The sequence below is a fragment of the Oncorhynchus mykiss genome, chromosome 11, assembly GCF_013265735.2.
Source record: "Oncorhynchus mykiss isolate Arlee chromosome 11, USDA_OmykA_1.1, whole genome shotgun sequence".
Taxonomy (NCBI): domain Eukaryota; kingdom Metazoa; phylum Chordata; class Actinopteri; order Salmoniformes; family Salmonidae; genus Oncorhynchus; species Oncorhynchus mykiss.
In genome coordinates, this window is record NC_048575.1 from 61,589,027 (window position 1) to 61,614,913 (window position 25,887).

A 25,887-nucleotide genomic window follows, 5' to 3' on the forward strand; every position below is an offset into this window, starting at 1 on the left:
TGAGTCTAGCTAAGCCACGTGATATCGCAGACATTTTGATGAAAGTTGAGTGAATGATGCTCTTGCCATAAAGAGACGTCTTTTACAAATTACACTGATTGGCCCAAGGATGACATGTTTACTGTGTGTTCCCGAAGAACTACATTATAGGGGTTTTTGGCATAATGTATCTCGGGTTCTGTAGTAGTCACATCGTGTCTGGCATTGTTAATCAATGTGTACTTTTCTAACAGTACTAAGAATGTGTTAGTGGTACTTAAAGTTTTGAAATCAAAATGTACTTTGAGCACAGTATACAATATTATGTCTAGTTTAGTAGGTTAAAACAACGATGCAAAATCTGAATACAAAATCATTCTATTCTGTGGCTGTATGAAATAGCAAACATAACGCGAATAAGGCTACCTGCCGCCCCGGTTAGAGCGTTGGACTAGTAACCGAAAGGTTGCAAGATCGAATCCCCGAGTTGACAAGGTAAAAATCTGTCGTTCTGCCCCTGAACAAGGCAGTTAACCCATAGTTCCTAGGCCGTCATTAAAAATAAGAATTTGTTCTTAACTGATTTGCCTAGTTAAATAAAGGTAATAATAATTCTGGGATGACATTACTTCATCTTTGTAATTTACCTCCATGATAAAATGGTAACAACCATTACTGTAGTTAGATGTGTTGAAAAAGATTCCACGATATGGCCTTTTATTTGATTAACAACTCATTACACAAAGTATCTTACAAAACAGTATACCAACTAATGCAGACAAACTTTATACACAGGGGTATAAACATTTATTTTTTTTAAATACAAAAGGCTTTACAGGGATTTAGGGTTTGTTTTGCTTTACCATTTTTCAGATTATGCAACATTTAAATAAAATGTAAATTCAATACATTTTGTCCACAATCCGGATTTGGGCGGGTGCTCGGCTCGTTCTCGATGCAGTGTGCTGTTGAAATCTACGACCACTAGGAGAAATGCGGTGAAAAGAGTGTCCATGTTACAACCGAACTTTCTGGTTCCATTGAAGGGGATCGATTAAAGTTCCCAGGGCCCGTGTAGGCGTGTTTCGGCCTCCCGGGCATGAGCCAGGTGCCCCTTTCAAAAGCCACAACCCTTTCAGAGCAAGGGGAACAACTACTTCAAGGTCTCAGAGCGAGTGACGTCACCGATCGAAACATTATTAGTGTGCACCCCGCTAACTAGCTAGTCATTTCACACCGGTTACACACAGATTACCGTTCGATTTGAGAATTGCCCTCCTCCCCGTTTTTGCCCGTTGATGTGAGATGTGATGAGATGTGATTTTTGCCCGTTGATGTGCCCCGCGGCTGAGCATAATCGAATCCGCCCATTGTAACAACGTTGGATACAATGCGAACGCTGCAGTTTCATTGGTTTATCATTACAGAAAGGCGTGGTTAAATCTTCTTGATTATGAAAGGTCAAATTGTGGTTGAAACCTATGACATTGCAGTAGATTTTGGCATATGAAAAGGTGAGAAATTGGCTATCTAACGTTAAGAATGGCCGGCGCACGCGCCCTCGGCTTCAAGGGATGTCTGAAGATTGGAGGCTCTCAAATAAGAAATCTGCTTAATGCAAAAGATTTCTTCCTTTTCGATTGCGATGGCGTGATATGGCACGGAGAAGAGGCAATAACTGGTGCCCCTAAGGTGGTGAGTTCTTTGATCAAACACGGCAAAAACGTGTTTTTCGTTACAAACAATTGCACTAGGCCACGTAAGAATTACGTGAACAAGTTCTACCGTCTGGGCTTTACTGGTGTTATGCAAGAGCAGATATTCAGCTCCTCGTATTGTTCGGCGCTTTACCTGAGAGATGTCGCTAAGGTGCAAGGTAAGGTGTTTGTCATCGGCGGAGAGGGAGTGCGTAATGAACTGTTACAGGCTGGCATTTCTTTCGTTGGTGACGAAGACGCGCCTGACGGCACTATATTTAACTGCGCATTGGCCTCGGATGTCAAAGCGGTCCTCGTTGGACATGATGACAAGTTTACCTTCCTTAAATTGGCCAAAGCCTCCTGCTATTTGCGGGATCCAGAGTGTCTGTTTTTGGCCACTGATGTGGACCCCTGGCACCCGCTGCAAGATGGAAGGATATTGCCAGGTATGGTACCGATGCTGTGCACTAACTAACCTAGCTAGTAAACTAACCGACTGGTGTGCGTGTGGAAGAGAGGAGCAGAGCTAGATAAAAAAATAATAACATGTACTCTATTTCCAACCCCCATCTCTCTCTGTCAGGTTCTGGGTGTCTGACAGCAGCGCTGGAAGTGGCCACAGGTCGGAAGGCTATGGTGATAGGCAAGCCCAGCCCCTTCATGTTTGAGTGCATCTCCAGCCAGTTCAGAGTTGACCCAGCCCAGTGCCTGATGGTGGGTGACCGCCTGGAGACAGACATGCTGTTTGGGGCCAACTGTGGCCTGGATACCATGCTTACACTCACAGGGATCTCTCAGATGAAGACAGCCCAGGAGTACAGAGACAGTGATCACTCCACAAATCAGAGCTTTGTACCGGACTATGTAGTGGATACCATTGCTGACTTCTTACCTGCATTTGAGGACTGACTTTGTGTTTCAGATGGTGGTGTTGTCCGTTCACCAGTTTTGAGTGACTCTGCTGTTATAACTGTCTTATAACAACTGACTGTTCAAAATATTACTAAATTTAAGAAAAACAGTTGTAGGATCAGGAGTGAAATGTTACTTCTTTATTCCAGTATTGGTTGTAGGAACTACTCATCCCAGGTAATGCCGTTTGTTAACATTAAAGGTTTTAGCAATCAGGTCTCAATAATGTTGACATTTTTGGCAGTGCGTGTAGGCCTGCTGTAAATATTCCAATGCATTTTTGATGTGTATAGTGATGTAAACGTGATGTGGTCTGTTTCAGGTATCCCTTATTGGTTTTAGAAGAACATGTGAAGATCCATATTTCTGAATGGCCTGTGACCGTTGCAGACTTACCACATTGATGAGGCAATCAATGCACAAATAGTATTGGAGAAATACTGAAAACGTTTGAAAAAAAGCTTTGAGATAATGACTGTCTTTTCAATGTATTATGATCTTGTAATTTAATACAACTGGTGCCAGTACTGTCAGTTGAACTATCCCTGTTGTGAACTCCTTTGCTGGAAGACTGAAATGTGAGATTTGACATTCATTAGACTTTCCCTTGGGTGTGGTGTTTGACATGTATTGTCAGATCCAATAAATGTATATTTTATGATATCTGAACGCTCCTGTCTCAGTCACTCTAAATACTCAACACCAGACATAAAACCAAGTTAGATGTTAATGGTCTAATGTGTGTTAAGGTCCATTGTTTACCCACTGTGGCACAAATGCCATCTTAAATATAAAATCACAGGCAAGTTCACAGTAATCATTTTAATCATTCTTGTCCAATATCAAACAAAATCCATTCACTTCCATTATGTATCCTACTTGCTTTGTACCCGAACAAACTTGCACCAGATTAATCCATGTTAATCTGGGCCATGAGAAATGAGCCCTTCATTTTCTTCAGTTTTGTGGCGTAATTCAGTCTTGTCATAAATATGCAACTATCGACAACAATGTAGTGTAGGGATGGGATAAAGGGCTGGTCAATGGTACACAGATGTACTGTTGATGCCAACATTAACCTTCAAGGATTGAATTAAGTGAAGGTGTAAAATAGTGAGCACTGAATGAGGTGGGTGCTGAACAAATAATATAATTGGAAGATTTACTGTAATGGCTTTTCTAAAATAAAACAATTAAAATGTACCCATTGAAATTAAGGTAGAATCAAGCAAAAAATATCTACAGTCACATCTTTAAAAATAAACTTTATATGTACAATTTCAACATGAATAAAATCTTTATTCTGCATGACGTTTAATGAGGTGTTGCAGCAGGTCCTCTTGTTGAAGAACAAAATTAGGCAAAGAAATTGATTTCCACAGATAAGGACCGTGGTTGCATTCACTGAGTCACTCAACTTTACTCTGGTCCACCACGCTGAAAAATAAACCAGAAGAGTGGTTAGTGAGATCTTAACTGTATTACAACACTAAGGTAACAGTTAATGCACTTTGTGTACCCGGGATGCCTTCTGTAACACTACGGGCTGAATTCAAAGCACATATCATACCCATGAGTGTAGCCGTATGTTACCACCTGTTACTTTTTAAAATCAACAATACCACACAATTACAGCACTTCTTCAGTGCCACAGATAGGCATTAACCTGAATATAGTCCATCTCTTCTGCTTCCAGTGCTCTCCTGCGGTATCTTTGGGGGAGTTCCTTCACTGTGGCCAAGCTGTCTGGGGTTCCAGGGAGCCAAGTGAGAGGTCCAGGGGGTCTTGATAACGGCAGCGGCACTACAAGTGGAGGTGGACTAGGAGAGCTGACTGCTAATGTTTTAAGAGCCTCTTGGACTGAAACAGAGGAAATGGTTGTTTGTTTTTAAACAATATTCATGTAGCTTTTAAAATCAGTGACTTTGTTTTAAACATCCTTTGTGTTTTATGTTATTTTAATTCATCACTTTTATTGCTTCGATTAGCACATTCATAGCACTGTTTCTATAATGAAATTGGAAAGGACTAAAATAACCTTTTCCTAAATTACAGTCGTTGACATGTTTTTTTAAATGGAAAATCAAGTCAGTGTTTCCCCTTTTATATGAAAATAACCTCATAACAATACCCAGGTTGGCCAACATAATGTCAAACTAACAGAGGACAAATGTTTTTAATGCGGAGAGCTACAAAGTAATATTACAATAGAACATTGTTTGACGCAATTCATACTGCCTATCATGTTCAAGTTAATGCAACTAATCAACATGCAACCAACACATTGATATGCAATAGGCTGGCTACATGTTGACGAACAAAGCATAATTGCATACAGTAGCCGAGTCCCTGAACAGTCAAAGGGTGGAATGTCCTCTTCAATAGGATTAGCACTATGCATGGACAAAAATAAAAAAATAGCTAGTGCAACATCAAACTGACAAGTTGCTACTCACCATTCGGCCTGGGTACCCCCTCTCTGCTGGGAAACTTGATTAGTGGAGCATGAGGTTTCACAGCCTGAAAGGTAGTCAAATGAAACCAGACAAATTAAATCAACCACTTAAATTAAAAGTAGTTGTTATGACACACTTGTCTTTTGCAGCCAGACAGTCCTATATACTGTTTAATGATATGAAGTGAAAACAATGCCATAACATATTGTATTGTAGGCCTACACATGTTTATCATTACTTTGAATAAACTGCATACTGGGAAGCTGCATGGCGATAACTAGCCAGCTAGCTACTGGACAAGATAAATTAGCTAGCTAGAGTAAACACTTTGAAAGCAAGAACTACTGATTAATGAACTTGCTATTTATAGCTTTAGTTCAAAGCCAAACCACATAAATAAATGTTACACTTATGCCAGTTAGAGTGGAGCTAGTTAGTCAGTCAACTTTCATCTATATACTAGCTAACTACATGCTAACATTTTGGAATTTCATGCAGACCAACAAGGGCATTAGCACGGGTAGCTTGCTCGTTAGCTTTGGGGATGCACAGCAATAACATAAATGTCGCTGGTTTCTGACCTTGAAACCGTAACGTCTTACATTAACTAGTCAACTTTTAAATGTACTCACTTGAGTGACAATAGTTGTTGCAGAGCGATAAATGACCCAGTTAGACAAGCGTACCTGTACAACCCGCCCAACAGTCGCCATTTTGCTACTGACTTTGCCCCCCATGACCTCACGGGTCTTCTTCCGGTTGAAAACAATTCGCAGTTCCTAAAAAGTACCAGAGCATTTGTCATGTGAAAATAACCAAGTCCACTGTATGGAAACCATAGATTGAGAACAACGGTATGGATGGGATGTGATGCGAATGTGAGCTGTCAAAAAGCTAACCGGGTCACCGGCGGATAACACCGTCACATTCAGAGTCAAATACAGAATAAAACATCTATGTACGGGCTCCAAACCCTTCAGAATTTCTTACCTTTGTATAGATGCAGTCAGCTGAAAATAGGCTTTATTATTCGAAATAACAGTAAACGTTCAGGTCAGTTTCTCATGCCATTACTGTCAAACGTTACTTTTGCTTGCACCAACTTGATTTCTAAGAATAACACAAGGAAAATCCTCTTAATCGATCAAAATGCTGGTAGCAGACAAATTCCATCAACCACATTGAGCTACGTAGGGTCCATTGAAAATTAACATTGTTTTATATGTCCAAATAATCACTAGAGTATAAGCAATGACAACTGCGGTTAGCAAAGGAAAATAACCTACTGGTAATTTAATTTTACTCCGCCTAGAAAAAAGCGGGGGGGATACTGAAGAATTACTTGGTCACGTGGTTAGTCTTAATTTCCTGGCGGTATATTCAATATTGCACCAAGAGCCTATCATCGAGTCGAATTTTAAAGGACGTGACGTTTAACCAATGGAAATATTGTTACGGAAATTGTTAAAATGACTAGTCCAATAGGATTAGACTTCTCACTTCAGTTGAGTAGAAATGTTGTATTGGTTTGCAAGTTAACCGCTAAAAGGAATCCATACATTGTTTGTGTATTGAAAACTAAGAAAAGGGTACGTATTATATAAACGTCTGTATTATATATTATATTTCAGTTAGTGTTAATTAATTAGTTGCTTTCAAGTTCTTGCCCGACATTCCTGTAATTTAGCTGGCTAGCTAACTTTAGCTGGGGTTGTCTGCTTGCCTTTATCAAAGTCGTTCACAGATCATCTCTGGTTTCACTGACTTAGATGGAAAAGTAATTGCAGAGTTAAACAATTACAGAAAATCATAGCTAAATGTCCTTTCCTTGAGTTGATTGTTCTTCTCTATGGTTCTCTTGACGTTGGCGGTGAACACACTGACTGACACTATTTAATTTTCCAGGTAATAATTGAACATGGAGTCCTTGGATAGACTGGATAACCTTGCCTCAAGTCTTGAGACCGTGGCATTGAATGGTTTTCAGGCTACTACGGTTGACAATGGACAGAAGGACAGCTCACCTGCAGAGATGCTAAGGTTTCTCCACAATTCTTATCTATAGATCATTCAATCATTCTACAATACTTTCAGATGAATATGTATCATTCAGAATTACCATTTAACCAACCCATCTGTCATAGAGTATGTAATACAGGTAACTGCCAAAATAATAGAAACACTTGAGTAAATGAGGGATACAAAGTATACTGAATCAGGTGCTTCCATCCAGGTGGGGTTTCTTTGGGAAACGTGCCTCAATGAAGGGATGGGATAGCCCCTGTACTTCAGCATGAGGTCGAAAAGGGCAGTTTTCCTGGAAAATTAGCAGTATTTTCAATCTTCTCAATGGAGCAGTGTGGATAAAGGTACAATTTTGAGCACAGTGGCATATCCCATCCCTGCATTGAGGTACTCTTTCCCGACCAATATCTCGTGCCGGCTCCATGGTTTCTTAATGTAACCATGACTGCTTTACGATCTCAATGCAGCTCGGAATGGTTGGTATCTTCTGGCAAGGTGCAATTGAAGCTGTTCTGGCTCGTGGAGGCCCAACGCCCTATTAAGAGACTTTATGTTGGTGTTTCCTTTATTTTGGCAGTTACCTATGAATGTAGCTGACACTGCTTAACAAGACTTGGTATTAAATTCTACATTCATGAGTGTTTCTCCCCTCAGGATGAAAGAACAGATGTCAAATCAATGTTTTGAGATGGCAGTGAAGCTCCAAGCAGGTAAATTACATTACCTTTATTACTGAATTGGGTATGCTGATATACTATGTGACAATAAGACTGTAATTATTTAGCAATTTCAAATGTTCTTTAACAGGAAAAAGCAAAAGATCTTCTTGCAGTGCATCTGATGCTGAGAAAGACTTGTGAGTGTCTTTAGTTTGCAATATCGTCTCATGTAGGCCTATCCATAACTAAAAGGAATATTTTCTCAACTCATATTTTGAAAATGTGGATTTCTTTGTCTCTGGATAATCCACAGGCTGGATTATGCAAATACTTTGGAGGAAGCAAAAATCATTCATTTTAACAAGACATTGGCCTTACACAGGTAACTATCACATTTCTGTATTGATATGTAAAGTAACGGTCTTTCAATCCATTAATTACTAGTGCATTAGTTATGATAATAGTCATTTGTTGCTTGCAAACCCTTTAAGTAGAAGTTTGGAGCATCAGTTCCATTTGGACAGTACCTTTTTTTTAATATTTTTTTTTTACTGATTATACATTGTGTTGTATTTGTTAGGATGCAGGTGTGGCATGCCATCTCTGAGAAGCTGAAACAGAGTGATCCAGAGGCTGTGTAAGTCCAACAGGAGCAGATTGTAACAGCCTGTTTGCGTCCCAAATGGCACCCAATTCCCTATATAGTCCACTACTGTTTACCAGAGCCATATTTACTATATAGGAAATAGGGTGCCAGGAAATAGACCCTGTCTTATTGATAGCAGTTCCTCCTAAACTGGCCTTTGAGAATAAAAATATTATTATCACTACCATTGATATACTTTGGGATTGATTTGAATTTGTTTGCATTGTTTGTAAAAATGTCAATTACACAAACCACCAATAGTTATCAGTTGTTTCCCTACTGACATTGTTATTACACTTTACCTGCCTATACTGTACATAACTAACGTTACCAATTTAAAAACATGTAACTATATATTTTTTAGCACTACTTGATGTAGAGTGGGGCCTGTATATTTTTATTCCAGAGCAATGAGGGGACTGACCAGTTGTAGCCTAGACCTTTGTTCAAAGATAAAGACACTTCAGCAGGTGGGTGCATCTGTTTTCAATATGGTTGGAAGTTTTCAACAATCTGATGGTGTGATTGTTATCCTACTGTTTTATAAATGAGAACAGAATGTTTATTGTTTTCATCAGAAAAACGGTGTAGTCATTGGCTTGGCTCTGCTGTGGTGTCACCAATTGTTGCAGATTTATGGAATGTTCTTTCTGACCTCTTGTTTGCTTTGTCAAAAGGAATCATGTGAGCTGCAGGACCAAATCACAGATGTTAAAAAGCAAAGGCTAGGTATTACATCACCCACACAATTACTGCTTTACCAAGGATGTATAGGAAAGTTCAAATGTATTTTTTGAACCTACTCTTATGAGGGTGTAAGAATTCACTACATTTTAATGAAGATTAACAATCACTTCTTTAGTGAATGTTTTCGTACTTTGCCGTGTAGTTCAGGAGGATAAGTGACATGAATAAAATAAAATCCCTCAAGCATATTTTATTCTTTGACATGTTTTATTTATTTTTCTGCAGATCTAAAGCGTCTCACTCATGAGAAGATGAAGGAGATGGATGAACTGAAGAGGAAGAGGGAGCACCCAGAGGCAGAGAAGTACAGAAATGTCCTGCAGAAAGGCCAGTCTCATCTGGAGAAGTACCAGAAGATGGCCACCATCACACAGAATGTCCTGCGGGTAAATTGCACTCTATATCTTTAAGAATACAGCTCTTTATTCTTAGGGTGTGTCCCAATAATATCGCATTTATTTTGAAGTGTGCACTTGATTACTTCGTCTCACAAATCTGAAAGCTTTGGACTTGTGTGAATGTCCATGATATTTCTTGTACCAGTCATTTCCTTCCAAATCAGTAAAGGGATGTGGGGAAGGGGTTTGTAAATGAGAACTTGTTCTCAACTTGCCTACCTGGTTAAATAAAGGAGATTTAATTGGGACAGAGCCTTTGTGCCAAGAGGATGGTAGCATTTTACCTGTTCTGTTAATAATGTCAGAACTCATGATGCTATGTTGTTTTTTTTCTCCAGGGGATCATCATTGCCAGTAAAGTGAACTGGAGAGACGACCCCAAATTGAGAGACATCTCCATGACGCTGGAGGACATTCCCATCTCTGAGGAATGAGCTTTCCGCATGGAAGGGAAACATTTCTGTGACATTGTTTATATGTATAATATGTTCAGTTATCAAGGGAGAGGGGGGAGAGAGATAACATTAACTGATGTTAAGAGCACTTGGTAAAGTGCATAATACACTGCATCAGAGATGGACATATTTTTGTAATAAACCATTAGTTGTTTTTACAATAAAAAGCATATTTGTATTGACCATGTGTTTTTATGAATAAAACTGCTGTTCACCAGTTTTGAAATGTAGTAAATGTTTTAGTGAAAGGATGGGAAAGAAATTTGATTCATGATGAAACCACAAGTGTATGGCTCTGCCAGTAGATGGCGGTACGCACCGACCGGCAAAGGTTTCTACCATTCTAACCACGGTAGCACATTTCCTGCAGACGTCATAAATCAGGATATTTCGGTTATTTGCACGTGTTGATTTTTTTTTTGTTGCGACTGGAACAATTTTTGTCTAATTAGTTTTTCTTTGGGAGTGTCTCAAAGTCGATTGAAAAATGCCAAAAGTAAGGGCAGAAAGGAAAACCAGACAACACCAACAGGTTAAAAACCAAGGTTTGTTTCAGCTGTTTCTAGTATCTAGCAGCTAACGTTAGCAGTGGCTTAGTGCGAGTCGGAGCTAGCCAGTGGCAGATACGTTTTTAACAAACGTTAGCTAGTCAGGCTTATGGCTCTATATAGGCTAGAAAGAAGACATTTGATCTGGCGTGATTTATCTAACCGTGCGTTAGCTAATATCTGGCGTGATTTAGTAGATACTAAGTTAGCTAGTTCATTATGTTAACAGCATAAGGTGGCGTTGCGGTCTAAGGCACTGCATCTCCGTGCTAGAGACCCTGGTTCGATCCCGGGCTGTATCACAACTGGCCGTGATCGGGAGTCCCATAGGGCGGCACAATTGGCATAGCGTCGTCCGGGTTAGGGGAGAGTTTGGCCTTCATTGTAAAATAAGAATGTGTTCTTAACTGACTTGCGTAGTTGAATTAAAAACATAAAACAACTGTTTTTGTAAATGTATTCTAGGGGTCATGTTCAACACTGGCCTTGGTCAACACATCTTGAAAAACCCACTGGTAGTCAATGGAATCATTGAAAAGGTAATGTACTGGTTGTAACCACTTTGTTTACCATTGGTAAAGGTCAAGGATCACAACCACCCCTTCTACAATTTTCAGAAGCATGCACAGAAATGCCTTCACATTTTCAAGCAGCTGTACCCTCTCTGGTCAATATAACATGATATTGATAGGAAGGCTCACTCATTCCGATATCCATGTTGGCAGGCTGCTCTCAGGCCGACAGATGTGGTGTTGGAGGTGGGACCTGGCACAGGAAACATGACTGTCAAACTGCTTGAGAAAGCCAAAAAGGTGAGAGATGCGTTCTTACTGTCAGTGAATGTTTGTAGCTAAAGGCTTGAAGCTTCTGGTACTTACTGTTGCTTTCATCTTCCCCTTGTCTGAAGGTAGTGGCCTGTGAGTTGGACGGTAGGCTGGTTGCTGAGCTCCAGAAGAGAGTGCAGTGCACGTGAGTACTTGCCATAACTTAGCTACTGAGATACATTTACAATTCCTTAAAGGGGGAGTATAAGTTGAAAGTGTGATAGTGACATCTGTGTTCATTGTCTGTAATAGGCCTATGCAAACTAAACTACAGATCTTAGTGGGGGATGTCCTGAAAACAGAGCTGCCTTTCTTTGATGTCTGTGTTGCCAATTTACCTTACCAGGTAAAACTCATCACCCTCAGTAACCAACACTTACCCAGTTCAGTAGCATAATTCTGACAATAATACATACCTACAGAAACATGTTTCATTGTTGTTTTGCAGATTTCATCACCTTTTGTCTTCAAGTTACTTCTGCACAGGCCTTTCTTTAGGTAAGAGACAAGAGAAGCTGGCTGGTTCCAGAGCTGAAAAACTCGCCTGATACTGTCTGATTTTTTTCCCCCCCGCATCCATTAGTACACTTGGGGGCCAAATGTGAACCTCAAACAGGCATTGGTAGACCAGACTGTTGTGTAAATCATGCATTATTATCAATGTGAGATATTTAGGGACATTTGAGTGATGTGCATGGATCTCAAGTTGGGATTTGGCCAAATTAAAGTGTATTTGTCATATGCACAGGATACAGTGTAGTGTACACAGTACAATGACATGCATACTCGCAAGCTCTCCTCATAAACAGTGCAACAACTTAAACAACGGATAAAACCGTTTGATTTGGTGTCTTGTCAGATGTGCAGTGCTGATGTTCCAGAGAGAGTTTGCCATGCGTCTGGTTGCCAAGCCTGGAGACAAGCTGTACTGCAGGCTATCCATCAACACTCAGCTGCTGGCTCGAGTAGACCACCTCATGAAGGTCAGTGGGATCTCTTGCTTGCGTCCCAAATGGGCTCTGGTCAAAAGTAGTGCACTATATAATAGGGAATAGGATGCCATTTACATTTTGGGACAGAACCATTGACTCAGCCATGAAACTGGCATTGTGCATGCGGACTATTGTGCTTCTCAGCTATGTTTCATTCTTGCTTCATTCTTAATTCTCATTTCTCTCTTGCTCAGGTGGGGAAGAATAACTTCCGTCCTCCTCCTAAAGTGGAGTCGAGTGTTGTCAGAATAGAGCCTAAGAACCCACCACCTCCTGTTAACTTCCAGGTAAGTGTTAGTTCTGTGAAGGTGACTGTATAAGAGACATGGTTCACTGTCACCTACAGTGCCTTGCGAAAGTATTCGGCCCCCTTGAACTTTGCAACCTTTTGCCACATTTCAGGCTTCAAACATAAAGATATAAAACTGTATTTTTTTGTGAAGAATCAACAAGTGGGACACAATCATGAAGTGGAACGACATTTATTGGATATTTCAAACTTTTTTTAACAAATCAAAAACTGAAAAATTGGGCGTGCAAAATTATTCAGCCCCCTTAAGTTAATACTTTGTAGCGCCACCTTTTGCTGCGATTACAGCTGTAAGTCGCTTCGGGTATGTTATCAGTTTTGCACATCGAGAGACTGAAATTTTTTCCCATTCCTCCTTGCAAAACAGCTCGAGCTCAGTGAGGTTGGATGGAGAGCATTTGTGAACAGCAGTTTTTAGTTCTTTCCACAGATTCTCGATTGGATTCAGGTCTGGACTTTGACTTGGCCATTCTAACACCTGGATATGTTTATTTTTGAACCATTCCATTGTAGATTTTGCTTTATGTTTTGGATCATTGTCTTGTTGGAAGACAAATCTCCGTCCCAGTCTCAGGTCTTTTGCAGACTCCATCAGGTTTTCTTCCAGAATGGTCCTGTATTTGGCTCCATCCATCTTCCCATCAATTTTAACCATCTTCCCTGTCCCTGCTGAAGAAAAGCAGGCCCAAACCACAATGCTGCCACCACCATGTTTGACAGTGGGGATGGTGTGTTCAGCTGTGTTGCTTTTACGCCAAACATAACGTTTTGCATTGTTGCCAAAAAGTTCAATTTTGGTTTCATCTGACCAGAGCACCTTCTTCCACATATTTGGTGTGTCTCCCAGGTGGCTTGTGGCAAACTTTAAACAACACTTTTTATGGATATCTTTAAGAAATGGCTTTCTTCTTGCCACTCTTCCCTAAAGGCCAGATTTGTGCAATATACGACTGATTGTTGTCCTATGGACAGAGTCTCCCACCTCAGCTGTAGATCTCTGCAGTTCATCCAGAGTGATCATGGGCCTCTTTGCTGCATCTCTGATCAGTCTTCTCCTTGTATGAGCTGAAAGTTTAGAGGGACGGCCAGGTCTTGGTAGATTTGCAGTGGTCTGATACTCCTTCCATTTCAATATTATCGCTTGCACAGTGCTCCTTGGGATGTTTAAAGCTTGGGAAATCTTTTTGTATCCAAATCCGGCTTTAAACTTCTTCACAACAGTATCTCGGACCTGCCTGGTGTGTTCCTTGTTCTTCACGATGCTCTCTGCGCTTTTGCCGGACCTCTGAGACTATCACAGTGCAGGTGCATTTATACGGAGACTTGATTACACACAGGTGGATTGTATTTATCATCATTAGTCATTTAGGTCAACATTGAATCATTCAGAGATCCTCACTGAACTTCTGGAGAGTTTGCTGCACTGAAAGTAAAGGGGCTGAATAATTTTGCACGCCCAATTTTTCAGTTTTTGATTTGTTAAAAAAGTTTGAAATATCCAATAAATGTCGTTCCACTTCATGGTTGTGTCCCACTTGTTGTTGATTCTTCACAAAAAAATACAGTTTTATATCTTTATGTTTGAAGCCTGAAATGTGGCAAAAGGTCGCAAAGTTCAAGGGGGCCGAATACTTTCGCAAGGCACTGTACATGGGAAAGATAGGAGTTTAAATGTTCTGCTGCACAGTAGGTCTTGTGATCAGGTTTGTAATCTTGCCTCCAACAGGAATGGGATGGTCTCGTCAGAATTGCATTTGTGAGGAAAAACAAAACCCTCAACGCAGGTTTCAAGTGAGTACCAAAACAAAGCATATTCAAATCATTCTTGGTCATATCCTGTCAGCCTCATGGTTGTGTGACAAGCTATAGCCTTAAGATGGTTCTTTCCAGGTCCACTGCAGTTGAGCAGCTGTTGGAGAAGAACTACAGGATTCACTGTTCAGTACACAACGTGGTAAGCACACACATGCCAATATTCCACTTATGCAGTCTATATTTTCACATTCTGGATGTGGTTGGGTGATTTATTACTAGTTAACGAGTCATTACATTTGATTGTTTCTGGAACAGGAAATCCCAGCAGACTTCAGCATCACCAAGAAGATTGAGAGTGTTTTGCAGGAGGCTGAGTTTAGTGAGAAGCGAGCCAGGATCATGGACATAGATGACTTCATGGTGTAAGTGGAGCTGGACTTCTTATTATGTTTGCAGTTTTTTTTTCTCCTTTAATGTTAATTTGTTTTTTTTGAGATTCTTCATGTCATCTGTCTTCTATCTAGACTTCTCCACGCGTTCAACTCTGCTGGGATCCACTTTTCCTAACTGGACAGCTGAGGACTTTGTGCAGGAGCAAAAAGTGGTGGTGGAAACATATCCAGTTATTAAATCTCCAGTGTTCTTTAAAGAACAGAAACTGGAAGCTTTTATGGATTGAGATCACATCTAAGAGTCATGTGTTTGTTTGGATGATAACTACTTTCACTGGCTGGAGGAATGCAGAAAGACACCTCAGACTCATGGACTACTACCTTCATCATCAACATGAAAGCTGGTGATAAGTGAAATTGTTTGTTTTGCTGAAATGTACACATTTATTAAGTGGTAACAGGTATAGTTGATGTTCATACATAAAACAGGTGACGCGAGTACCTGTTGAGATGTGTTCTATGCCAATGTCAGCCCTATAGTATGTGCTTGGTTGTCATGGATAGGTTGAAAAATATACTTTGTCAGATGTCTGACTCATGGTTGTGTGAGGAGCCCTGAGATAATCTTTGTTTCATGAAGTTACGCAATTCATGACTGCTTTACCACCATAAAAAAATGACCTTATGTCTTTCCGATGAAGAGTTATCAGCAGGATAGTAATATAATGACAACTTGGAAGTATTCAAACAGGCTTTGCTGCACTATACCCATCTCCCTATGAAGTCTGCCTCTAGATGGTGCTGGTGTCACTTCTGCCGAGTTACAGGGCCAGAGTCACCACAGTCCCTGACAACTGTCTCTGGGTCCTACAAACAAAGGACATCACCCTGCTTACTGGACATCCTATCATTAAACTAGAGGTTTTCCTACCCATGACAACTGGAAATTAATCAAGGGCTATATGTGTCAGCTCAATTTAAATGCAATATTCACAGTAAACCATGCATGTCGGGGCAATCGGAAATACCATTTAAATATCAACCGTACTGTAATGGGTTCTGGATTGAATCTAGCCCAAATTCATAGTGTTACTCAGCCCTGTAAAATCCAGGTTGTATTTTGACTGCATGTGCATTTGTCAGTTAAGGAGACTATAGAGAGGTTCTAATGGCATTTCAGTGGTGCAGGTCAAGGGTCAAATCAAACAGAATACTCAAGAGTGTTGGGCCAGTAACCGAAAGGTTGCTGGATCGAATCCCCGAGCGGACAAGGTAACAATGTGTTCCCCGGGAGCTGAAGAGGTGATTAAGGCTGCCACTCTGATTCAGAGGGTTTGGGTTAAATGAGGAAGACACATTTCAGGTATCACTGACTAGGTATCCCCTTTATTACTTCTGCCAGTGTGACATCTGTGGCAAACACAGAAACATATGCAACAGTAGGTCAGTGGTATTTACTATACATTTGTCTTTACAAAGTTAAATGGGTGAAAAATGACTTTACAGTATTAAATAACAGGGAGAACAACACAGAATCAAACTATAGACAAGGACTGGTAAGACATGAGAACCACAACTAGATTTGACTTCATCTCAACTCAGGAAATTGAAGAAGGAAAGAAAGACTGGCCCTACAGAGTAATGTCTATTCTGTACAGTGCCAACTGAGCAGGGAATCAACCACACGAGTTGGAAGCCAACAGAGAGTTGCACATGCATACATGTCAATCTGACCTACCAGAATACACAACACTGGTGTTGTAGAACCCAAAAGCACAACCAACATGGTCTCTGATGAAGACAAGTCAACAGCCGTTCAATTTAAAGTACAAAAAAGTAAAACAATTAAATAGAACAGGGCAAAACAAGAGTGAAAATGTAAAATCAGCTATAAAAGGGATCCAAGGTTGCATTCCCCTCCTGTTATTTCTGATGACATCCGTGGTGAGCCTGATTAGAAAACAGATGAGTCCGTTTCTTTGTGACAGCTGTGCCACGTTTTTATATTCATGTTCCTGTATGTGCCACTGCCCATTCCACACACAAAGACCACACCCCCATGTCAGGTCTGGTCTACAGCAGGGCACGTGGCCTCTTAGGATTGATCTGCTTACTGGCTTGTTCCTCTTCTTGGAGCGACGAGCGGAACGAGTTCACTTTATCTGAAAAGAAAGAAGCAGAAAGAGTGGATTAGATATTACTGCTTATTAAAAGAATACGATGACTCATGTTAATAAAGGTTAAACCTACTACTGAATGTCAACGGTGATACATGCAGAGACCAAAATCAACAAAATAACAAAAGAGGTGGTGAATAATACAAATATGCTGGCATGCATACGCCAGGAGTCAAAATAAATAGCTAATTTTGAGCATGTGGACACCCCTTCAAATGAGTGGATTTGGCTATTTCAGCCACACACGTTGCAGAAAGGTGTACAAAATTGAGTACACAGCCATGCAATCTCCATAGACAAATATTGGCAGAAGAATGGCCCGTACTGAAGGGTCAGTGACTTTCAACATGGCACCATCATGGGATGGCAAATTTCTGCCCTAATAGGAGCTGCCCCAATAGGAGCTGCCCCGGTCAACTGCAAGTTCTGTTATTGTGAAGTGGAGACATCGGGGAGCAACAGCTGCGAAGTGGCACCCCACACAAGCTCACGGAACAGGATCGCTGATGCGCGTAAAAATCGTCTGTCCTCGGTTGCAACTAGGGTTGCAAATTTGGGGGAATATTCAAAACGTGGAAACTTTGTGAGAATTAACAGGAATATATGGGAATTAATGGAAATATATGCAAATTAATATTAATACCATTTAAAAGTAGATGTTTTTTTGCATTGGATATATTTACCATATCATATGGAGACAGAAACAAACATTTGACCTTATCATAAGTAGACATAATTGCAAATTATTAAATCCTTCCAATATAAATTTAAAAAACAACTCAGTTACAAATTTAACTGTAATTGAGTTGACTCTTCACATCAACTACTTCTCTGATAGAGTTCAGTGTGTCAAATCGGAGGGTCTGCTGTCCGGACCCCTGGCAGTCTATGGGGGTGCCACAGGGTTCAAATCTTGGACCGACTCTCTTCTCTGTATACATCAATGATGTCGCTCTTGCTGCTGGTGAGTCTCTGATCCACCTCTACGCAAATTACACCATTCTGTATACTTCTGGCCCTTCTTTGGACACTGTGTTAACAACCCTCCAGGCAAGCTTCAATGCCATTACAACTCTCCTTCCGTGGCCTCCAATTGCTCTTACAGTTTTTCTCAGTAGCTTTGGTGCATTTCTTAGATCAAAAGTGCAATTCTTGATACTACTTGTACAAATTCCAAATCATCTAGTCACTTGTGCACATCATTAAAGCAATTTCTTATTCCTTTGAACAAATTGCAATTGATAATGTACAGCTTTTTTCCACATGATCAATTGCTCATGTCATGTTGATCAAAATATAGCAGATGGTTCTCTGTTGAATAGTCTTACCCCTCAAAACATCTAGGCATTAGTTCCTTGCATAAGCCATTACATGCAAAATTGTTGAGCTATTTGTCATAAACTGTCAAGCATAGTTTTACACATTTCTATTAGACCTTTTGTACAAAAACGTGAATTGATGAATCATGCAGGTGAAATTGACCCTCACTCATGAAGGAATGTAAAGTGTTAGTTCAACCAACAATCAACCAGTTGTCTAAATTGCTCAAAGATGCATCTCATGAAGAATCAATTGGCAAGCATATATAGACAGACCACAACATAGAGTTGCAATTTTCCAATAATGGATGGACCAGGAAACGAACAGGGTCAACAGCCAAGAGGAGGAAGAAGAGGAGCAAGGATGCGTGGTGGAAGGCAAAACAGAGGAAGAGGCAGAAGAGGACATAGGCGCATATCTGATGACATAAGGGCCACTATTGTAGACCATGTTGTCAATCATGGCCTTACAATGGCTGAGGCGGGTCGAAGGGTGCAGCCGAATATTGGGAGATCAACCGTGTCCTCAATAGTTCAAACGTTTAGAAGAGAGAACAGGTATGTCCACCAATGTACAGTGCAGTGTTACTGTATATTAGCAGTATACTGTATACTTCCTACAATGCTTCATATTACAGTAGTCCACTTGTATTTCACAGCATACAGAGATATACTCTATACAGATACATACTGCACCTTACATGCACCCACCTGTATGTTTTACAGTAAAATGTGTGTTCGCATAGTTTTTGTCTATGTGAAAGTGTGCGATGCATCACTGCATTTTTCCCCACATAGGACTGCAAGATTACCTCAAACCGGTGGCAGAGGACACCTTTTCACACCTCAACAGGAGGAGGCTATTTGCACCATGGTCCGAGTAAACAATGCCATGAGACTCAGGGAAATACAAAGGACCATTATAGAAGACAACGATGTCTTTGAAAACATCCATACGGTTAGCATCTCAACCATCGACAGGGTGCTGCATAGAAACCAGATGAGTATGAAACAGCTGTACCGTGTACCATTCCAAAGGAATGAGGACAGAGTTAAGGAGATATGGTACCAGTATGTACAGGTAAAACATATATCTATGTAACTACTTTACAGCAACATTTTATAGTGATACATAGTACAGTAAGCATAAACTGCACACATTTCCATTGCTGTGGAAGGAACATGCAATATATGTACATTTTATGTCACTCTTCCTTACCAAAACAAATTCAACTGTGTGTTCTGGGATATAGCGTATAATGGAGTTGGAATCAAGTGAACCCTCTCACAACTTTGTATACGTGGATGAGGCTGGCTTGAACCTGACCAAATGCAGAAGGCGGGGTCGGAATATCATCGGTCACTGAGCTACTGTGGATTTGCCAGGCCAACGGGGAGGAAATATCACCATGTGTGCTGCTATTTTCGGAGCATGGTGTCCTAACCTATATCCCCCTTATAAGGCCATACAACACCCAGCATCTACTCAACTTTTTAGAGACTCTCTACAGGGCTCTCATCCCTGATGATGAGAGGGGTCTGTTTAGAGAGGATTTGCCAAAGTATGTGGTCATTTGTGATAATGTGAGTTTCCATCGATCAAACATCATAAGGCAATGGTTTGTGACCCACCCGAGGATGCTCATAGAATTCCTCCCACCTTATTCACCATTCCTTAACCCAATTGAGGAGTTATTTTCAGCATGGAGGTGGAAGGTGTACGATCGTCAGCCACACACACAGATGACCCTGCTGGCTGCAATGGATGCAGCATGTGAGGACATCACAGTAGACGCCTGCAGAGGATGGATAAGGCATTCCAAAAGATTCTTTCCACGTTGCATTGGAGGGAAAATATCCGTTGTGATGTGGATGAGAATATGTGGGCCGACAGACAGGAACGTCTGGATGTGTAGAGACAGCACAATAGTGCTGCGGGCAAAGTTGTGCCTTAGGGGTGGTTTCCTGTGTTTCTTTCTAATTTAGTTTTTTTTCCTTTGTGCCCCTTGGGTTGTCCAGTCTCTTTCAATCAATAACCCACATACAGTAATATGTAAATAGTACTGTTAAAATTGATATATGCCATAGAAGTGCAGCTTTGTGCATTTTTAATACAGTAACTGTCATCCAAACTGTAGCCTAAGTTTACATAAGGTAATACTGTCAAAGTACACAGTTACATTGACAACAAGCCTAAACATTTTGACGACCTTGTTCGTGAACAATGACTAAATGACTTATCATTCTGATGACACTGACATGATCATTGGCATGAATATTTACTTTTGAGAGATGTACTAAGGATTTTTAGTGACTGACTAGCTTTAGAAACATATCTATTGTATATTGCAGTTTGTACAAATTGTTCTGAGAAATGCACTTATTTTGCACATGTTAGAGATGATGTGAAAAATGCACCAAAGCGACTGAGAAAAACTGTAAATACTAGTAAAACTAAATGCATGCTCTTCAACCGATCGCTGCCTGCACCTGCCCGCCTGTCCAACATCACTACTCTGGACGGCTCTGACTTAGAATACGTGGACAACTACAAATACCTAGGTGTTTGGTTAGACTGTAAACTCTCCTTCCAGACCCACATCAAACATCTCCAATCCAAAGTTAAATCTAGAATTGGCTTCCTATTTCGCAAAAAAAGCATCCTTCACTCATGCTGCCAAACATACCCTTGTAAAACTGACCATCCTACCGATCCTCGACTTTGGCGATGTCATCTACAAAATAGCCTCCAATACCCTACTCAACAAATTGGATGCAGTCTATCACAGTGCAATCCGTTTTGTCACCAAAGCCCCATATACTACCCACCATTGCGACCTGTACGCTCTCGTTGGCTGGCCCTCGCTTCATACTCGTCGCCAAACCCACTGGCTCCATGTCATTTACAAGACCCTGCTAGGTAAAGTCCCCGGTTATCTCAGCTCGCTGGTCACCATAGCATCACTCACCTGTAGCACACGCTCCAGCAGGTATCTCTCTCTGGTCACCCCCAAAACCAATTATTTATTTGGCCGCCTCTCCTTCCAGTTCTCTGCTGCCAATGACTGGAACGAACTACAAAAATCTCTGAAACTGGAAACACTTATCTCCCTCACTAGCTTTAAGCACCAACTGTCAGAGCAGCTCACAGATTACTGCACCTGTACATAGCCCACCTATAATTTAGCCCAAACAACTACCTCTTTCCCTACTGTATTTATGTTATTTATTTTGCTCCTTTGCACCCCATTATTTTTATTTCTACTTTGCACATTCTTCCACTGCAAATCTACCATTCCAGTGTTTTACTTGCTATATTGTATTTACTTTGCCACCATGGCCTTTTTTTGCCTTTACCTCCCTTATCTCACCTCATTTGCTCACATCGTATATAGACTTGTTTATACTGTATTATTGACTGTATGTTTGTTTTACTCCATGTGTAACTCTGTGTCGTTGTATGTGTCGAACTGCTTTGCTTTATCTTGGCCAGGTCGCAATTGTAAATGAGAACTTGTTCTCAACTTGCCTACCTGGTTAAATAAAGGTGATTTAAAAAAAAAAGAATATATATTTTTTTAAACATGAGATAATTTCACTGAACAACAAAAAGGGAATATTGAATGATCCCCAATGATCCATCGCATCTCCCAAAAACATGTTCAACATACATCTGTAAAATTAAGGTCTAGAAACTAACGCTTTCATTGTCTTCCTCTCAGGCTTCCATGTCTTCTCCCTGGACATCCTCAATGTCCATCTCTTGAACATTAGACTTTGAAGCTTCACTGTCACTTTCCAACCTTGTTGAGGATGGCTCGTTGTCGGGCTCAAAAAGGCTCAAATTTGCCTGGATGGCCACCAATTTTTCAACCCTTGTATTGGTCAGCCTGTTGCGTGCTTTGGTGTGTGTGTTCCCAAACAAGGACCAGTTGCGCTCAAATCCACAAATTCCCTTCCACCAGGTAGCCTAGTGGTTAGAGCGTTGGGCCAGTAACCGAAAGGTTGCTGGATCGAATCCCAGAGCTGACAAGGTAAAAATCTGTCGTTCTGCCCCTGAACAAGGCAGTGTTCCCGGGTAGGCCGTCAATGTAAATAAGAATTTGTTCTTAACTGACTTGGCTAGTTAAATAAAAATAAATACATTAGATATGTTGCAACGACTGCTATATTGCATCTCCATCCCAAAGCCCTTGCTTGGAAGTGTACTTCGCCAAACTGCCAAGAACCTTGCCCTCATCCAGGCCAAAGTGGAGAGACACGGTAGTGATGACACCATAGGCCTTGTTGATCTCTGCACCAGACAGGATGCTCTTGCCAGCATACTTGGGGTCCAACATGTATGCTGCAGTATGTATGGGCTTCAGGCAGAAGTCTCTATGCTTTTTGATGTACAGTGGGGCAAAAATGTATTTAGTCAGCCACCAATTGTGCAAGTTCTCCCACTTAAAAAGATGAGAGGCCTGTAATTTTCATCATAGGTACACTTCAACTATGACAGACAAAATGAGAAAAAAAATCCAGAAAATCACATTGTAGGATTTTTAATGAATTTATTTGAAAATTATGGTGGAAAATAAGTATTTGGTCAATAACAAAGTTTCTCAATACTTTGTTATATACCCTTTGTTGGCAATGACAGAGGTCAAACGTTTTCTGTAAGTCTTCACAAGGTTTTCACACACTGTTGCTGGTATTTTGGCCCATTCCTCCATGCAGATCTCCTCTAGAGCAGTGATGTTTTGGGGCTGTTGCTGGGCAACACAGACTTTCAACTCCCTCCAAAGATTTTCTATGGGGTTGAGATCTGGAGACTGGCTAGGCCACTCCAGGACCTTGAAATGCTTCTTACGAAGCCACTCCTTCGTTGCCCGGGCGGTGTGTTTGGGATCATTGTCATGCTGAAAGACCCAGCCACGTTTCATCTTCAATGCCCTTGCTGATGGAAGGAGGTTTTTACTCAAAATCTCACGATACATGGCCCCATTCCATTCTTTCCTTTACACGGATCAGTCGTCCTGGTCCCTTTGCAGCCCCAAAGCATGATGTTTCCACCCCCATGCTTCACAGTAGCTATGGTGTTCTTTGGATGCAACTCAGCATTCTTTGTCCTCCAAACACAACGAGTTGAGTTTACCAAAAAGTTATATTTTGGTTTCATCTGACCATATGACATTCTCCCAATTCTGGATCATCCAAATGCTCTCTAGCAAACTTCAGACGGGCCTGGACATGTACTGGCTTAAGCAGGGGGACACGTCTGGCACTGCAGGATTTGAGTCCCTGGTGGCATAGTGTGTTACTGATGGTAGGCTCTCTGCAGGTCATTCACTAGGTCCCCCCGTGTGGTTCTGGGATTTTTGCTCACCGTTCTTGTGATCATTTTGACCCCACGGTGTGAGATCTTGCGTGGAGCCCCAGATCGAGGGAGATTATCAGTGGTCTTGTATGTCTTCCATTTCCTAATAATTGCTCCCACAGTTGATTTCTTCAAACCAAGCTGTTTACCTATTGCAGATTCAGTCTTCCCAGCCTGGTGCAGGTCTACAATTTTGTTTCTGGTGTCCTTTGACAGCTCTTTGGTCTTGGCCATAGTGGAGTTTGGAGTGTGACTGTTTGAGGTTGTGGACAGGTGTTTTTTTATACTAATAACAAGTTCAAACAGGTGCCATTAATACAGGTAACAAGTGGAGGACAGAGGAGCCTCTTAAAGAAGAATTTACAGGTCTGTGAGAGCCAGAAATCTGGCTTGTTTGTAGGTGACCAAATACTTATTTTCCACAATAATTTGCAAATAAATTCATAAAAAATCCTACAATGTGATTTTCTGGATTTTTCTTCTCATTTTGTCTGTCATAGTGGAAGTGTACCTATGATGAAAATTACAGGCCTCTCATCTTTTTAAGTGGGAGAACTTGCACAATTGGTGGCTGACTAAATACTTTTTTGCCCCACTGTATTCCAGAACTGCAGTTTCCTCTGCTTGGAGCAACAGTGAAGTGGGCAGGACAGTATGGATTCCTTCTCTTCTCTTGATTCCTGCAAGCAGAGTCTGAACATTAGACAGGATGGCATTGTCTCCCTCAATCAGTGCAATGGTTACTGCTATAGGTTTCAGGAGTTTCAGGTTGCTCTCTCCCAAAATACATCATCCAGGAGAATCCTCTTGATGGGGTTGTCCATATCGGCAGACTGTGATACGGCCATTTCTTGGAGAGACTCGTTCCCCTACAGGCGACTGTAGAACATGATGACTACACCACCCCAACAGGTGTTGTTGGGCAGCTTCAATGTGGTGCTCTTATTCTTCTCACTTTGCTTGGTGAGGTAGATTGCTGCTATAACTTAATGACCCTTCACATACCTAACCATTTCCTTGGCTCTCTTGTAGAGTATATCCATTGTTTTCAGTGCCATGATGTCCTTGAGGAGCAGATTCAATGCATGAGCAGCACAGCCAATGGGTGTGAAGTGAGGGTAGGACTCCTCCACTTTAGACCAAGCAGCCTTCATGTTTGCAGCATTGTCTGTCACCAGTGCAAATACCTTCTGTGGTACAAGGTCATTAATGACTGCCTTCAGCGCATCTGCAATGTAGAGACCGGTGTGTCTGTTGTTCCTTGTGTCTCTGCTCTTTTAGAATACTGGTTGAGGGGCGAAGATGATGTAGTTAATTATTCCTTGCCCATGAACATTTGACCACCCATCGGAGATGATTGCAATACAGTCTGCTTTCTCTACGATTTGCTTGACCTTCACTTGAACTCTGCATCCAGCAAATGAGTAGATTAAGCATGTCTGGTTGGGGATTGGTGAATAGAAGTAGAGGGACTTTTTGTGAGCGCTGAGGGAACTTTATGCACTTGGCCAAATTATTCTGCATCTTTGTTGCAAATGTACACAGCTTTTCCTTCTACATTAGCTGCAGTGAAATGTATCCATACATCAGATAGTGCCCGTAGCATTTTCATGTAAAGATTAGGGGACAAAATGAGTTTAAAAAATACAAATAAAATTCCATGTACAGATAAATAGTTAAGCAGTTAGATTAAAACAACTCCTTTGTAAGATACATGGTTTAAACTGAAACATGTATGGAAACAGGTGAATTAAAACTCGTCAGTTAGCAGGCTCAAGCAAGCTAAAACCCACATGGTAGCAAAAACTAACTAGCAAAAATGATTAAGTTACAAAATTATTTAAACACACTTTTCTGTAGGCTACTATTTACAAGAAATCATGTATGTCATATAAAATATATTCACCCAGTATTGTACTAGAAAGCATGTAGTCCTTGGCTCAGACAGTGTAGTAGTGTGGGCTCAATAGCATCTCATTAGTGTGCAAGATCTTGAGAATCAGCTGTACATGTGATGGAAGAATGCACTGTGCATGCAGAGGGTTGCAATTCCATTGAATTGGGGATAGTTTAACCAAAATATGCCACAAGACCAAGAATAGCCTTATGTGTATCCCACAAAAAGGTTCACTGTTATATAATTTAAGCAAAATTCCCAGGCTTAATTTCGTATCGGAAATTTCCCGGAAAGTTTCCGACCCTTTGCAACCCTAGTTGCAACACTTACTACCGAG

The 25,887-nt window shown here is 40.9% G+C and overlaps 5 protein-coding genes across 16 annotated transcripts in view; 3 read left to right on the plus strand and 2 right to left on the minus strand.

The window, feature by feature from the left end:
* The first annotated feature begins 1,074 nt into the window (after positions 1 to 1,074).
* Positions 1,075 to 3,259, plus strand: LOC110536163 (pyridoxal phosphate phosphatase). Of its 2 annotated transcripts, XR_005034709.1 has the most exons (3): positions 1,075 to 2,125; positions 2,263 to 2,768; positions 2,914 to 3,254. XR_005034709.1 is itself a non-coding variant. In XM_021621757.2 (2 exons), the coding sequence occupies exons 1-2, from the start codon at positions 1,522 to 1,524 to the stop codon at positions 2,586 to 2,588; spliced, it is 930 nt and encodes a 309-aa protein (XP_021477432.1). In that variant the 5' UTR covers positions 1,075 to 1,521; the 3' UTR covers positions 2,589 to 3,259. The 2 variants fall into 2 exon arrangements, 1 of the variants encoding a protein (XP_021477432.1); XM_021621757.2 differs by having other exon boundaries at positions 2,263 to 3,259.
* Positions 3,260 to 3,398: 139 nt separating this feature from the next.
* mrps36 (mitochondrial ribosomal protein S36) lies at positions 3,399 to 6,410 on the minus strand. 4 transcript variants are annotated; one of them, XM_021621760.2, is made up of 6 exons: positions 6,334 to 6,410; positions 6,038 to 6,157; positions 5,680 to 5,826; positions 5,048 to 5,111; positions 4,258 to 4,451; positions 3,399 to 4,028 (listed from the first exon to the last, which is right to left on the minus strand). In XM_021621760.2, the coding sequence occupies exons 3-6, from the start codon at positions 5,782 to 5,784 to the stop codon at positions 4,011 to 4,013; spliced, it is 381 nt and encodes a 126-aa protein (XP_021477435.1). In that variant the 5' UTR covers positions 5,785 to 5,826; positions 6,038 to 6,157; positions 6,334 to 6,410; the 3' UTR covers positions 3,399 to 4,010. The 4 variants fall into 4 exon arrangements, with proteins under 4 accessions (XP_021477435.1, XP_021477437.1, XP_021477436.1 ...); XM_021621762.2 differs by having other exon boundaries at positions 5,734 to 5,826; positions 6,334 to 6,408; XM_021621761.2 differs by having other exon boundaries at positions 5,734 to 5,826; positions 6,038 to 6,068; positions 6,334 to 6,398.
* A 99-nt stretch (positions 6,411 to 6,509) lies between these two features.
* Positions 6,510 to 10,191, plus strand: cenph (centromere protein H). The gene is made up of 10 exons (XM_021621758.2): positions 6,510 to 6,636; positions 6,953 to 7,087; positions 7,727 to 7,782; positions 7,880 to 7,928; positions 8,045 to 8,113; positions 8,312 to 8,368; positions 8,784 to 8,847; positions 9,055 to 9,106; positions 9,350 to 9,510; positions 9,861 to 10,191. The coding sequence occupies exons 2-10, from the start codon at positions 6,966 to 6,968 to the stop codon at positions 9,954 to 9,956; spliced, it is 726 nt and encodes a 241-aa protein (XP_021477433.1). The 5' UTR covers positions 6,510 to 6,636; positions 6,953 to 6,965; the 3' UTR covers positions 9,957 to 10,191.
* Positions 10,192 to 10,359: 168 nt separating this feature from the next.
* Positions 10,360 to 15,389, plus strand: dimt1l (DIM1 dimethyladenosine transferase 1-like (S. cerevisiae)). The gene is given in 12 exon segments (NM_001165139.1): positions 10,360 to 10,522; positions 10,991 to 11,064; positions 11,251 to 11,337; positions 11,433 to 11,494; positions 11,602 to 11,695; positions 11,798 to 11,847; positions 12,209 to 12,332; positions 12,536 to 12,628; positions 14,378 to 14,442; positions 14,542 to 14,605; positions 14,722 to 14,828; positions 14,931 to 15,389. Coding segments are annotated over 12 exon segments (921 nt in total). The 5' UTR covers positions 10,360 to 10,464; the 3' UTR covers positions 14,974 to 15,389.
* A 766-nt stretch (positions 15,390 to 16,155) lies between these two features.
* LOC110536160 (kinesin-like protein KIF2A) overlaps positions 16,156 to 25,887 on the minus strand; it is a 31,916-nt gene continuing 22,184 nt past the window's right edge. For all 8 annotated transcript variants that reach the window (XM_036936032.1, XM_021621745.2, XM_021621744.2 and 5 more), the window contains one exon: positions 16,156 to 16,960. In XM_036936032.1, coding sequence (XP_036791927.1) covers positions 16,872 to 16,960 — 89 coding nt within the window. In that variant the 3' untranslated portion in view covers positions 16,156 to 16,871. The remainder of the gene's footprint in view (positions 16,961 to 25,887) is intronic.